Genomic DNA, 15,330 nt, shown 5'->3' with positions numbered 1-15,330 from the left:
ACATGTTGCTAATGCTATTTAATATATAATTTATGTGGTATAACCACTTTCTGTATACGCAAAAAAGTTTCAAAGTTGGAAAAATGCATTTTTTCAAATTTTTTCACATTATTTGGTTTTTTTTCATAAAGATTTGTTATGAGTATCGACTCTAATTTACCAGAAATGTAAAGTACAATATGTCACGAGAAAACAATCTCAGAATCAGCCGGATAGGTAAAAGCATCCCGAAGTTATTAATGAATAAAGTGACACAGGTCATATTCATAAAATTTGTCTCTGTCATTAAGGCCATTTCAGGCTCTGTCCTTAAGGGGTTAAACTAAAAGCAGGTGTGCCTCCATACCTGTGTGCCCTCCTGGCACTGGCATCACAACAATTTACCATCTGGCTGAGCTATTTCCGGACCAACCACCAAAGTAGTGGCATCAAACAACACCATCTGGCAAGTGACTGGTCGTCCATAAGGCTACACCACACATCTAGTCTGCTCTTTTAGTATTTCCTTCTTATTATCTTAGGATATATATATATGTCACACTGGAAATAATACATCACTTCCTGCAGGACAGGCAGCAGCTGATAAGTGCTGGAAGGCTTTAATTGTTTAAATATAAGTACAGTAATTTACAAATCTGTATAACTCTCTGACACCAGTTTATTTAAAAACTATTATGCATTTACTTACTGTGTCATCGGTCACTTGAGAAGCAAACCTGGAATCAGAGCCAGGAGAATGAGAGCGCTCAGCGGACCACAACCTGGAAGGAAAGCAGAATAATTACTGTCTCCTGATTCCAGTAGCTGCTGCTCAGTATTTTCTGCCATTATTCCTACAATACCAAACTTAGCCTCTTAACTATGGCCGGAACATCTATACAAATTATGGGGCATGGCTTCTAAGCCCTGTACTATGCTGAACCGCGGCCTGTGGCTCCATTGGTTTTAATGAAGCCATGGCACAGATGGGGGAGGGGTTTCCTCCCACTGGGGCGACACCAGCTTCTCCACGCCGGCGATGTTCTATTCATGTTTAAATCTTAAAGCGAATGTACTGATGGTACATTCGCTTTAAGGGTGCGTTCACACGTACAGGATCAGCAGAAGATTTGATGGCACAGATTTGAATTTGCAGACCCAAAGCATTCTAATCTGGGCCATCAAATCTGCTGTGGATCCTGTATGTGTGAACGCACCCTAAAGGAGAAGTCCCATGGAAGGACAATAACTGCAGGCAGGCTGGTGGGGGTAGGAAAATAATAAAGACACGAACTCGCCCATCCTCGTGCCGCTGATGCGCCGTTCCCAGTCTGGTTCGCAGCAGCCGGCTGTCAGTTTCAGCTGGAAACCAGGTACATCACGGACCTGGCTTCACCAGCTGAAATGTCAGTCACACAGGTGTCCCGTCTTATGCTAATTATCGTTCGAATTTGCACGATAACGATCGCATTTGAGAGATAATTGTTCCGTGTAAACACGGCGAACGATCAAGCGACGAGCGAGAAATCGTTCATTTTGATCTTTCAACATGTTCTTAAATCGTCTTTGGTTGTTTGCTAAAAATTCGCAGATCGCTTCATGTAAACAGTCTTTCACCAATTTAACCTATGTGTGAGATACGCTTAAGCGATCGTTAAACGATCGCAATAACGATTTTTCCATACGATATATCGTTCTGTCTGGGCTCGGGACATTGCAACTAGCAGATCTGCAAGTCACCGGCTGATGTGAATGGTCACTAAACTGTGTGTCTGTTACCAATGCCAACCAGTCATTTCTAAGAATGGTAAAAACAGCACAAAGTAATTCTAACTGGTGAAGCCAAATATTTGCCAAGTACTTTATATTTATCTTAAAGCCCTATTCCACCAACAGATCTGACAACAGATAATCTGCCAAAGATTTGAAGCCAAACCCAGGAACAGACTATAAACTGAGGTCAGGTCATAAAGGAAAGACTGGATTTCTCCTCTTTTCAAATCCACTCCTGGGTTTGGCTTCAAATCTTTAGCAGATAATCTGTCGTCAGATCTGTTGGTGGAATAGGGCCCTTAGAATTTCTTCAGAAAAAAAGGAAAAATACTTTACATTTTTACACATCCCTTTGGTAAGTAGTGTAGTAATAGTAATAGTAGTAGCAGCAGAAGCAGCAGCAGTAATAATAATAATAATAATAATAGTAGTATAGTAATAGTAGTAGTAGTATAGTAATAGTAATAGTAGTAGTAGTATAGTAATAGTAGTAGTGGTAGTAGTAGTATAGTAATAGTAATAGTAGTAGTAGTATAGTAATAGTAGTAGTGGTAGTAGTAGTATAGTAATAGTAGTAGTAGCAGCAGCAGCAGTAATAATAATAATAATAGTAGTAGTAGCAGCAGCAGTAATAATAATAATAATAGTAGTAGTAGTATAGTAATAGTAGTAGTGGTAGTAGTATAGTAATAGTAGTAGTAGCATCAGTAATAATAATAATAATAATAATAATAATAATAATAGTAGTATAGTAATAGTAGTAGTAGTAGTAGTATAGTAATAGTAATAGTAGTAGTAGTATAGTAATAGTAGTAGTGGTAGTAGTAGTATAGTAATAGTAGTAGTAGCAGCAGCAGCAGCAGCAGTAATAATAATAATAATAGTAGTAGTAGCAGCAGCAGCAGTAATAATAATAATAATAGTAGTAGTAGTATAGTAATAGTAGTAGTAGCAGCAGCATCAGTAATAATAATAATAGTAGTAGTAGTAGCAGTAATAATAATAATAATAATAGTAGTAGTAGTAGTATTATAGTAATAGTAGTATTAGTATAGTAGTAGTAGTAGTAGTATAGTGGTGGTGGTAGTAGTAGTAATAATAGTAGTATAGCAGTAGTAATAGTAGTATATTAGTAGTAGTAATTATAGTAGTAACAGTAGTAGTTATAGTAAGAGTAGTAATAGTAGCATAGTAGTAGTAATAATAGTAGTAGTAATAGTAGTGGTGGTAGTAATAGTAGTAGTAGTAGTAGTAGTAGTAGTAATAATAATAGTAGTAATGGTGGTAGTAGTAATAGTAGTAGTAATAATAGTAGTGGTAGTAGTAGTAGTAATATAGTAGTGGTAGTAGTAGTAGAGTAGTAGTAGTAGTAATATAGTAGTAGCAATGGTAGTAGTAGTAGTATAGTGGTAGTATTAGTAGTGGAAGTAGTAGTAGTGGTGGTAGTAGTAATAGAAGTAGTACAGTAGTAGTAATAATAGTAGTGGTAGTAGTAGTAGTAATATAGTAGTGGTAGTAGTAGTAGAGTAGTAGTAGTAGTAGTAGTAATATAGTAGTAGCAATGGTAGAAGTAGTAGTATAGTGGTAGTATTAGTAGTGGAAGTAGTAGTAGTGGTGGTAGTAGTAATAGTAGTAGTACAGTAGTAGTAGTAGTAATAATAGTAGTAGTGGTGGTAGTAGTAATAGTAGTAGTTGTAGTAGTAGTATAGTAGTAGTAGTAATAGTAGTAGTGGTAGTAGTAGTAATAATAATAGTAGTAATGGTGGTAGTAGTAATAGTAGTAGTAATAATAGTAGTGGTAGTAGTAGTAGTAATATAGTAGTGGTAGTAGTAGTAGAGTAGTAGTAGTAGTAATATAGTAGTAGCAATGGTAGTAGTAGTAGTATAGTGGTAGTATTAGTAGTGGAAGTAGTAGTAGTGGTGGTAGTAGTAATAGAAGTAGTACAGTAGTAGTAATAATAGTAGTGGTAGTAGTAGTAGAGTAGTAGTAGTAGTAGTAGTAATATAGTAGTAGCAATGGTAGAAGTAGTAGTATAGTGGTAGTATTAGTAGTGGAAGTAGTAGTAGTGGTGGTAGTAGTAATAGTAGTAGTACAGTAGTAGTAGTAGTAATAATAGTAGTGGTAGTAGTAGTATAGTAGTAGTAGTAATAGTAGTAGTGGTAGTAGTAGTAGAGTAGTAGTAGTAGTAATAGTAGTAGTGGTAGTAGTAGTAGAGTAGTAGTAATAATATAGTAATAGCAATGGTAGTAGTAGTATAGTGGTAGTATTAGTAGTGGAAGTAGTAGTAGTGGTGGTAGTAGTAATAGTAGTAGTTGTAGTAGTAGTATTAGTAATAATAGTAGTGGTGGTAGTAGTAATAGTAGTAGTATAGTGGTAGTAGTAGAGTAGTAGTAGTAGTAGTAGTAGTAATGGTAGTAGTAGGAATGGTAGTAGTAGTAGTATATTGGTAGTATTAGTAGTGGAAGTAGTAGTAGTGGTGGTAGTAGTAGTTGTTTGTTATACTTTGTGTTACTGTCTTTCCTAATTTTCTCAATATATCCTCACCGCCAGTAAATGTAAAATATATATATATATATGAAACCAGAAATGGCGCCATAACTGTTGGACAGTAATGTTATTGGAAGAAAACAACCGTATTTTGATATCCCTGGACAAGGTTTGGACAACCTCTATAGAGGGTTACAATACTGATGGCTTATTCCTAGAATCAATAGCATATAGTTGGCCATCCCACTGCTGATATGCTTAGACCACCAGATGATTGTAGGGATGCGTCTCCCTAACACGTCATTTAAAAAAAAAATGCAAGTAACACTTAAAATGTTGTATACTTACACAGGGCAGATTGTCCGTTCTTTTGATCGATCTTGGTGGTGGTGAATTTAGCATTAAGGGCATATGCGGTAGAGTTTGGTCTGGATGTGCCGAATGAGCCCATACTTGTGGTGCTTGTGTTGTACAGAATATCTAGAATCACTGTGATATTGTCACCTCCACCATTTGCAAACTGAGGCGTCACACTGACTTGAGAGTCAACATTTATTACCAGCCGTACAGATTGTTGAGTGGAGTTAAAATACGTAAAAGTCGTCCCAGTACTTGAAACTGAAGTCACCGACACATCAAGCGTTGGCGCTTTGTTCGTGGAGGTGTACGGAGCTACGAATGTGTACAATAATGGGTGAGTGGCTGATATAGATAGGACTGCCGATCCAATCACTGTGTCTCCAATGTGGTTTGAAGGGACAGAAACCACAGCCGCTAGGTTATTAATGATATCCAGAGATCTTGTGTCTCCAACTGGGGAAAAATAGCGAGAGAATTTAGGGTCAGCCAAGCTGAACATTCATATGTATAAGGGGAGGAAGGGTAAGCCGCTGCCAGACAGTTCTCAAAGAATCTACAAGAACAAAAAATAGGACACTTCAAATTCAACATGGCCGACTTTTTTCTCACACCAATATCCTCCAGAAATTTAGTCCCACTAGGCTCAGACAACTATTTTTTAACGCGAAGGAGGAGGCTTAAATAGTTAACTAATAGGGTACATGGACTCACAGCACTCTCATAATTTTTCCGATCTTCACTTACCAAATGCACAGAAAGTAATGAAAATCAGAGTTTTCTTCCCAGAGTCCATTACTGAGTCAGGTGTCTTGTCCAGAACCTCACAGTACCACAAATCAGGATCTACAAAAAAGGAAGATGTACTAAAAAGAGAAATTTTTGCCTCTTCAGAGCCTCTGAACTCAGCCTAAAGTCAAGCTTGAAATCTTCAGGGATTCAACACATAAGGACTGCTCTACACCACCCGTACCCCTTACATGGGTCACCTCTTTCAGTGTCCCTGAACATCATCTGCTTAAGGTATTATTATTGCAACTATTTTAATTCTGTAACTTCATTGTATAGAAGATTTTTTTTTATCAAAATGTATGTTATGCTGCAATCCCCTTTAAATCTTAGTTCATACTGCACGTACCACATCACAGGTGCCTACATATACCCTGGGGTCAAACACTTTCCATCTTATGCAAACTTGACAAAATCTCATTGAAAAAATTATTTCTGAGTCTACAGGGGGACTGTTGGGTTGTCTGGACCAATTAGTCACGTGACTTAATCATTATTATTACCGATATGTACCATGAAGGGATTATGACCCTCAGCTAGCCTGCATGAACATCACCCCTGAGTTACCACATTCTTTCCCCTAATTAGAGATAAGCAAACTTACCGCATGATTGGATTTGCAAAAACCTGGAGGCTCAGCATTTGACTCCCAGCGGCTGGAGAAGATGGATGCAGCCCTAGTTCATATGTACAAACCAGCTGTTAGTTTCCCTTTAACCCTTTAAGGACGTGGCCCATTTTCGTTTTTACGTTTTCGGTTTTTCCTCCTTGTGTTTAAAAGGCCATAGCACTTGCATTTTTCCACCTAGAAACCCACATGACCCCTTATTTTTTGCGTCACTAATTGTACTTTGCAATTACAGGCTGAATTTTTGCATAAAGTACACTGCGAAACCAGAAAAAAATTCAAAGTGTGGTGAAATTGAAAAAAAAAAACGCATTTCTTTTATTTGGGGGAAATGTGTTTTTAAGCCATTCGCCCTGGGGTAAAACTGACTTGTTATGCATGTTCCTCAAGTTGTTACGATTAAAACGATATATAACATGTATAACTTATATTGTATCTGATGGCCTGTAAAAAATTCAAACCGTTGTTAACCAATATACGTTCCTTAAAATCGCTCCATTCCCTGTCTTATAGCGCTTTTATCCTTTGGTCTATGGGGCTGTGCGAGGTGTCATTTTTTGCGCCATGATGTGATCTCTCTATCGGTACCTTGATTGCCCATATACGTCTTTTTGATCGCTTTTTATTACATTTTTTCTGGATTTGATGCGACCAAAAATGCGCAATTTTGCACTTTGGGATTTTTTTGCGCTGACGCCGTTTACCGTACGAGATCAGGAATGTGATTAATTAATAGTTCGGGCGATTACGCACTCGGCGATACCAAACATGTTTATTTATTTATTTATTTGTTTACTTTTATTTAAAACCTGGGAAAAGGGGGGTGATTCAGACTTTTATTAGGGGAGGGGGCTTTTTACTATTAACAACACTTTATTTTTTTTTACACATATACTAGAAGCCCCCCTGGGGGACTTGTAGTATATACACTTGGATCTCTCATTGAGATGTCTGCAGCATAGATATGCTGCAGAGATCCATGAGATCGGCACTCGTTTGCTTTCGGCTGCTGCAGCCGAAAACGAACGAGTGCCGAGCCGAGGACGGCGCCATCTTGGACGCGTCCCCGGCCGGCATCAGTAACGGAGATCGCTCCTCCGGGACAAGGTCCCGGAGGAGCGATCTCCCCCACTAGACCCCAGGGAAACGTTGCCTCCGGTAATCGGAGGCAGCTGTCAACTTTGACAGCTGCCTCCGATTAGCTAATTAGCGGGCACGGCGATCAGACCGTGCCCGCTAATAGCAGCGGTCCCGGGCTACTCGCGGCACCCGGGATCGCGGCACTTCAAAGCGGGGCCGCCGCGCGGCCCCGCTTTGAAGTGCAAGTGCGGACATATGACGTACCGGTACGTCATATGTCCTTAAGAGGTTAAACTGGGTAAAGCCATGAAAAGAGAAGTTCTTGCCTCTTCAGAGCCTCTGAACTCAGCCGATCTTCTCCAGTCACCAGGAGTCAAAAGTGGAGCGTTCAATTTTTTGCAAACCCAAACTTACTGTAAGTTCGCTCATCTCCCCCACTTGTAGTATAGGTTAGTGCAGTCAGTCGTCATCGATGTACATGGTCTTGTTTCTGCTTGTTATGAGGCCTATCAGTAACATGTAACACTCTATCTTACCTTGATGGCCGTGATCTGTTGTTCTGGCGATCCCGTTGTCCTTGTTAACTTTTATACTGTCTGCCAAATATGTATATGTTGATTGCTTACTTAGTCTCCCGGCAGCGTGGCTCCTATGACAGTCACTATGGACGCTAGTTTTCAATATTAGTTTTTGTGATGTTAAGAATTATAGTTCATATTGTATATAATTTATATATTTACACTATTTTTACCATACACAATGGCATAGCTTTATCAAGCTGTAAAACAGAAACTGGTATAAACCGCCCGCAGCAACCAATCACAGCTCATGTTTTATTTTACCAGAGCATACTGACATAGTCTACACGTTTCAAGCACTTCCTCATAGCTGGAAAGGGAGAAACAGGTGAAATGTAAATACCATATAAACCGTCCACCCTGCACCTACACAACGTACATATGTGGTGGCCCAGTACATGGGGCTTCCCTATGGTTTGATGAAAGTTCGCCTACTGTCTTGCATTAATCATGTAATACCCGGTGAATAATATTGTTTTAATGCATTGTAAGTTTAAAGGCATTTGGTACATGCAGAGTTAAAGGAGAAGTCCGTCCGAAAGCTATTTTTAAAGTGTCACTGTCGTTTCATTTTTTTTTTTTGCAGAAATCAATAGTACAGGCGATTTTAAGAAACTTTGTAATTGGGTTTATTAGCTGCAAAATGCATTTTTATCATGAAAAAGCAGTTTGAATCTCTCCCCTCTGTCTTCATTGTTCTTTATGGAGAGGGGAGGGGTGGAGGGAGATGAGGCATTAAAACAGGACAACAAAGTGTTAATTTACAGCTACATCACTGGGCTATCTCCTCTGAAGTCAGCACTGACCTCTGAATACCGGCTTTCAAACAGCTCCCACTGTGTAACCCTTTGTTCTCTGCTCTCTGCTGGTGACTAATCTCCCTCCTCCCCCCTACCCTCTCCATAGATTAAACAGGGCCTGACTGATGTAAACTAATCGAGATTTCCTGATAATGAGCAGTGGATGAGAGAGGAGGGGAGAGGGAAACTGGGGAAAGTCTTTTTGAATGCAGATAATGGCAGATTTGCCTAATAAACCCAAATACAAAGTTTCTTATAATCGCCTGGACTATTGATTTCTGCAAAAAAAAGAAGAAACGACAGTGACATGCCCAACAAAAGTTATACAAATTACCAATAGACATTTTGTCAGAAGCTGGATCGCACGCTCGGCTCCTGGGTGATCAGCTTGGCTGGTTGCTATGCGTGTGCCGACGGGGTTCCTAGCAGTCGACCTGGTTGCTGGGGGCACGGTGGTGCCTTTCTTTAATGTAGCCACTGCTGAAGCTTCACCGTCTTTGGCCGATCGGCAGAGGTCTTATGTGTTTCATTGATTTTGACTGACGACTGACATCACCAGTCAGTTGTCAGTGTGTGAGCAGACCTAGAGACCAATCAAGCCTGAGGCTGGGACTCCAGGCTCCATAATTATCTTTCCCTGTATCCCATTCCTTGCCTGCGATAGAGCCTAGTCTACTAGAGTATCTTGACCTAGGGTTATATCCTGCATTGTATTTCTGGTATTCTGACTTCTGGTTTCTGATCCTTTGACTACCCCCTTGGATCATGTATTGTACTCCGCTGCTCGTTTGTTATCGACCTGGACCTCTGACTTTGTTATATTCTGTTGTGTTTGTCTTGTCTGTTGTTCTATATTCACATTATACAAAGTAGGGATCGCTGACCAGTTGTCCACTATAGTTTAGGACTGTTGTGGCAAGTAGGCAAGGACAGCGGGGCAGGTGCCAGTGTTAGGGCTGCACCTGTTCTTTGTCTTACTTATCCTCACACATTTATTATGGGAAATACAGATATAGGGGGAGATTTATCCAACTGGTGTAAAGTAGAATTTGCTCAGTTGCCCCTAGCAACCGATCAGATTTAACTTTTCATTTTCCAAAGAATCTGTTAGGACAGGGGAGGCACGACAGTGAGCCCTGATGCTGAACCTACCAACTGTCCCTACCTACTTGCCTCAAACGGCCCTAGGCGGCCGTGGACAACCACAAACATGTTCCCTGTACTAGATACGTGCACACAGAACAAGACAGACAAACAAACACAATAGCGGATAGTCAAACAAGCAAGGTCAGAACCAAACGGGCAGCGTAGTACAAAATCAGGTTACAATCGAATAGTCAAAAAGTCAAGCCAGAGGTCAGGTAACAAAGTCGAGCAAGCAGAGGGAGTTAGACAGGAATCACAGGAATAGACAGGGGGAGCTGGGACCGGGGTATGAAACCTAATAGCCAGCGCTGGGAGACTGCCTCAGCTTTCTTTTATGCTGACCAAGAGCCCGGTTCGGATCCCCATAGAACTGACGCTCTGATCTTCCAGGTTTCAGATAGGCAGAGAAACCAGTCAGTCTAAAGACCTACTCAGCTGTATAAATCAAGTCTCCCAGTGATCAGTTTAACTCCCGCATTGCCAGGAAGCTGAGAAGCAAGTGGGGGTGGCAAATAAAAGTAAAAACAGGCCCAGTTCACACCAGGTTACTGCACATTCCTGACAGAATCTGTGAGGAAAGAAGAGTGGAATCTGATTGGTTGCTAGGGGCAACTGAGCCAGGTCTACTTCACACCAGTTTGAAATATCTCCCCCATAGTGCTTCTTTCCCTCTATTTACTGCTGCATAAAGTCATCAATTTCTTGCAAAAATGGTGAAGTCATAACAGAGGTGCAGGCTGGGCTGGGTGGCGGCTGCCGCTAGGGCTATGGAAGTGTGCCAGGAGCCTTGGGGGAGGAAGTAGCCGCTGCCGGGCACAGTCCTGCCATCCATAGCAGCAGCCGCCGCACAGCTCCTTCATTGATTAAAGAGACGTAACAGCTCCTAAACTATTTATGGATTTTATTAAATTTCACCAAATGTGCCAGTGCCCCGAAATTATTGCACCAGAATATTATATCAGTTGTGCTGAGCGGTGTGAGTTGTGTCAGGAAGAGGAAGCAAGTGTGGAAAGCACCCAACACTAATAGTAAATCAGATTCTTCTAACCTGCCGATAGTTCCTCTTTAATGGTTCCATTTTGGTTTAGATTTTTATATAATTTTTATTATTTTTTTTCCAGGAAGTGACTAAACATATTGGACACCATAGCAAAGCTAAGAGATCTGTCTTTACTAAGGTATACTAACAGTATACTGGTATATATACGCTACTTGCAAGCAAATATATAAATGTCCTCTTGATGTATTCTTTCCCTGATTCCCAGAATCCTTAGCGGTACTGTTAGCTGTTGACTTTCTTCAAGCGTCAGTGGATACTTTGAGGTCTCGAGTCACGGTCCATTTTGCTTGAAATGATGAGATAACCTGGAAAGAGAAATATACCTTCTCACCACTGGTTGGAGTGATGGTCTATGCTTCATTTTCATGTTTTTGAACTTTTTTTTGTATTATAATGTTTTATATACTGTTATATGTTTTTCTGTCTGTGAGTAACAGGTAATCTATTTAATAAGGTGGCCATACCCTGTATACTACAATCACTGGAATCCTTTGCTGGCAGCATGTTTGGGGAGCGGATGAAGTTGGTGGAGATAAGGGTCGGGGGTTATGGATTTTCACTGACAAACTCTTTTGTTCTGGGAGCGATAGGCCGCCACCACAGCTGTGTGGGAGTGGCTTTGCCCCCCCCCCCCCTCATAGAGAATATGTGAACAGAGTTTAATTTGTTTGTATATTCACCTTCAGGCCCATACACTTTCAATAGGAACATTCTAGAGTTGGTAGGAGCTCACTATAAACCCAGCCTGGTGATAGCTCAGCATCCCACCTCACTTCAGGAACAGTGACCCCCTGCTCCCGCCATATGTGTACATTGTCTGTCCAAGAGACTGAGCCTCCTATATTGTGGACGACATGTCTGCTTCAGGTACAGACTATGGGAGGCATTTATTAAGTCCGGCGTTTTTTACGCCGGACGTAAAAATGCCCCCGCAGCTCCGGCGCTACGGAGATTTATGTAGAGGCGGACTGCCTCTACATAAATCCCGTGCGCGCCGTTGCGCACCGCCGAAAACCTACGCCAGCTGAGGACTGGAGTAGGTTTTCGGCGTACATTTTGGCGGAACGGATGATAAATGGCGCGGACTCTGAGTCCGCGCCCTCCGTTCCGCCCACTCTCCGCCCCTTTTCCGCCCCCTTTCCGCCCCCTGGCGTACTCGGCGGAAAGTGCCGATTTGCGAATATTTTATTCGCAAATCCGCCATTTTTGCTTAAAAAAAGACGCAAATCGGCACTTTCCGCCGAAAATCATCCATTCGCCGGATGATACATGTGGCCCTATTTGTTTTAACATCATTGCAATATCTAGCTTGGTGTAGCAATGTGTACTTTAGGGAATCCATCTAGATCTATCTATCCTTTCCTCTCCCCTCCTTCCCTTTACCTTCAGACAATAGCATAATGGTGGGTAGGAGTTTCTCAGTACCCTCACAATCAATAGATGAACAATGCTGAATCACTGTGTAGAGCCTTCCTCATTCTTTACCATGCACAGTGCCAGACCCTTGGCAGTGGCTGTGCCTGGTATTGCAGCTCACTCCTATGCTACGTTTACACGGAGCGATAATTCGCCCAATCGTACGATTAACGATTTCGAAGTAACGATTTTATTTTATAACGATCAGCGTTTAGATGGAACGATATATCGTACAGAAAATTAGTTTTGCGATCGCGTAAGCCTATTTCGCACATAGGTAAAATCAGTGAACGACTGTTTACACGGAACGATCTGCGAAGTTTTTTTTTTTTTTGCGAAAGATCAACGACGATTTATTAACATGTTCAAAGATCAAAATGAACGATTTTTAGCTAATCGCTTGATCGTTCGCTGCGTTTACATGGAACAATTATCGCTCAATGCGATCGTTATCTTGAAAATTCGCCCGATAATCGTTCCGTGTAAACGTAGCATTAGGGTGCGTTTACACAAAGATTTATCTGACAGATTTTGGAAGCCAAAGCCAGGAATGGATTTCAACAGAGGATAGATCCCAGTTTTTCCTTTATGGCCTGTTCCCTGTTTATAGTCTGTTCCTGGCTTTGGCTTTAAAGATCTGTCAGATAAATCTGTCTGTTTAAACGCACCATAATTCACTTGAATGGGACTTATAGTGTGTTTACACAGGCAGATTTATCTGACCAATTTTGGAAGCCAAAGTCAGGAATGGACTTGAAAAGACAGGGAATCTCAGTCTTTCCTTTATGACCTGTTTCGTTTATAGTCTGTTCCTCGCTTTGGCTTAAAAAATCTGTCAGATAAATCTCTCTGTGTAAACGCACCATTAGCAGCTCTGGGTTGTGATAGCAGAAACAGCTGCAGCCATATCAATCAGCTGATTAGTGTGTGTGGGATCGGCTTCTTATGATAGGCCATGAATTTTCTAATCATGGAGAATTTTTCTTTTAAGTAAAACAACTAAAATAGGCATTAACATGTTGTCAATATACAATATAGTCTATGCATGGACTCTATACTACAGACCAGACATCCATTCATGATGATGCCGGGATCTCTGAAATAGTTAAATCTTCGCGCTACTGTACTGACACAGCTGTGTCAGTACAGTAGCGCAGAGATTTAAACTGTTTCATGATGATGGTGGGAGCTCAGAGGTCTGGTCTGCAGTGTACAGTCCGTGCACAGAAGTGTGATTAGGGCCTTGGGCTTATGTTTCTTCACACATGAGACACTTACTATTTTATCAGATCATTTAAGAAGTAAAACTGGAAGCAGAGTCAGGAGAATAAGAGCGCTCAGCGGAGCACAGCCTGGAAGGAAAGCAGAATCATACCCGTTACTGTCTATATCACACTGGAATCCTACACCTTATACCCAGCTATCTCTTCCATTATTCCAGGAACACCACATTGATCTCCTCAGTAAGGACCTGTGAGCTCTCCTGACCTGCAATAATAATTGTGGACCATAGGGGGAGATTTATCAAACATGGTGTTAAGTGAAACTGTCTCAGTTGCCCCTAGCAACCAATCAGATTCCACCTTTCATTTTCCAAAAAGTCTGTGAGGAATGAAAGGTGGAATCTGATTGGTTGCTAGGGGCAACTGAGCCAGTCTCACTTTACACCATGTTTGATAACTCTCCCCCATACCTCTGCATTATGTTATTCCTCCGTTAGTCCTCCTGGAAATCTATAAATGAATTGACAAACTGAGTTACTATTTCTATTACCAATAAATGATGTCCCTATTCACAGTATGGCACTATCTGCACTGGTCGGACTGCGTCACAGTGTGCAGGGACATGCCCGATCAGCGAGAGTAATAGTAACGCCCAGTTGTCAATTTATTCATATATTACCAACAGGAAGAACAGAGGAGCAGTATACCATAGTTATAAGAAAAACCTGCTATTTCATGAATGAATGAGTCTAATGCTGCGTTTACACGAAGCGATAATTCGGCTAATCGATCGTTTAACGATTTTGAAGCAACAATTTTTTTTTTGGTAGCAGTCAGCATCTAAACGAATAAATCGTTAGAAAAATCGTTAGAAAATTTGTTAGAAAAATCGTTATTGAGATCGTTTTTAAGATCGCTTAGGCCCATCTTACACATAGGGTGATTCTTTGGAAGACTGTTTACATGAAGCGATCTGCGAATTTTTAATGAACGACCAACAACGAGAACATGTTGAAAGAGCACAATGATTTTTCGCTCGTCACTTGATCGTTCGCTGTGTTTACACGAGCCGATTATCGCTCAAATGCGATTGTTAATTTTGATCATAAATTCGAATGATAATCGTTCTGTGTAAACGCACCATAATACAGACATGTCAGGAGAGCTGGTTATCTATCCACCACGTGCACCACCCCACTGCTGTTCTTTCTACCTATGTCAGGAGAGCTGACCGATCCTCAGTACAAGGGAACTCCGACTTTTGTAACTTGTACATTATAACATTGTAACATTATACATACGGTAGGATCGCCAGGGCCGATCAATTCGTGTAGAAGACCCAAAGCGATATACATAGTGGTACAGTCGCTTTAATAAAAGTAATACTTTAATAGGTAAACTCACGCAGGGTAGCTTGTCCACTTCCATCTCCATTTCCTTGTCCGTTCCCTTGTCCGTTATGATTGTCTACGATCTTGCTGGTGTTTGTGATAAATTCAACTTTAAGGCTAAATGTTGTAGGTTTTCTACTTGATCTTAAGGAGACCATTCTTGTTTTGATACTGTAATACATAACATCTATAGTCACTGTGATTGCGTCACTTTCCCCATCCATACTCTGGGGTGTTACACTGACTTTAGGCTCAATCTGTATGAGGAGCTGTTGTGACCGACTAAAGGACTTAGAATAAGAAAAAAGTGATTCGTTACTTGATTGTGAAGTCACCGATACATCAACCGCCGGCGCTTTGATCATGGAGGAGCACTGGGAATTGGTGGAATTGATGCATTGGGTCTGATTCTTCTGGGCTACAACTGAGTACAAGAATGGGTGACCGGCTGATGCGGTGAGGACTGCCGGCCCAATCTCCGTATCTCCTATGTGGGTTGATGGAACAGAAACCAAAACTTCTAGACCAGTCCTGATTTCCTGAAGTTGTCCGGCTCCAACTGCAGAAGAAATAGCGAGAAAATATGAGGTCCAGAGAGAAACAAGAACTCCATAGTGTTGTT

At 41.1% G+C, this 15,330-nt stretch overlaps 2 protein-coding genes across 4 annotated transcripts in view; both read right to left on the bottom strand.

Moving 5' to 3' along the window:
- Positions 1 to 699: 699 nt before the first annotated feature.
- Positions 700 to 8,816, bottom strand: LOC138766515 (uncharacterized). The gene is made up of 6 exons (XM_069944106.1): positions 8,807 to 8,816; positions 7,947 to 7,982; positions 7,631 to 7,690; positions 5,345 to 5,443; positions 4,589 to 5,053; positions 700 to 761 (listed from the first exon to the last, which is right to left on the bottom strand). Exons 1-6 carry the CDS (start codon positions 8,814 to 8,816, stop codon positions 700 to 702), a joined length of 732 nt encoding a protein of 243 aa, XP_069800207.1.
- A 1,927-nt stretch (positions 8,817 to 10,743) lies between these two features.
- Positions 10,744 to 15,330, bottom strand: part of LOC138765726 (uncharacterized) — a 42,943-nt gene continuing 38,356 nt past the window's right edge. For all 3 annotated transcript variants that reach the window (XM_069942746.1, XM_069942747.1, XM_069942748.1), the window contains 3 exons: positions 14,722 to 15,267; positions 13,373 to 13,446; positions 10,744 to 10,983 (listed from right to left, as the gene is read on the bottom strand). In XM_069942746.1, coding sequence (XP_069798847.1) covers positions 13,385 to 13,446; positions 14,722 to 15,267 — 608 coding nt within the window. In that variant the 3' untranslated portion in view covers positions 10,744 to 10,983; positions 13,373 to 13,384. The remainder of the gene's footprint in view (positions 10,984 to 13,372; positions 13,447 to 14,721; positions 15,268 to 15,330) is intronic.

The sequence above is a fragment of the Dendropsophus ebraccatus genome, chromosome 10, assembly GCF_027789765.1.
Source record: "Dendropsophus ebraccatus isolate aDenEbr1 chromosome 10, aDenEbr1.pat, whole genome shotgun sequence".
Taxonomy (NCBI): domain Eukaryota; kingdom Metazoa; phylum Chordata; class Amphibia; order Anura; family Hylidae; genus Dendropsophus; species Dendropsophus ebraccatus.
The sequence above is the reverse complement of the archived record's forward strand: the minus strand, read 5'-3'. Positions and strand labels throughout refer to the sequence as shown.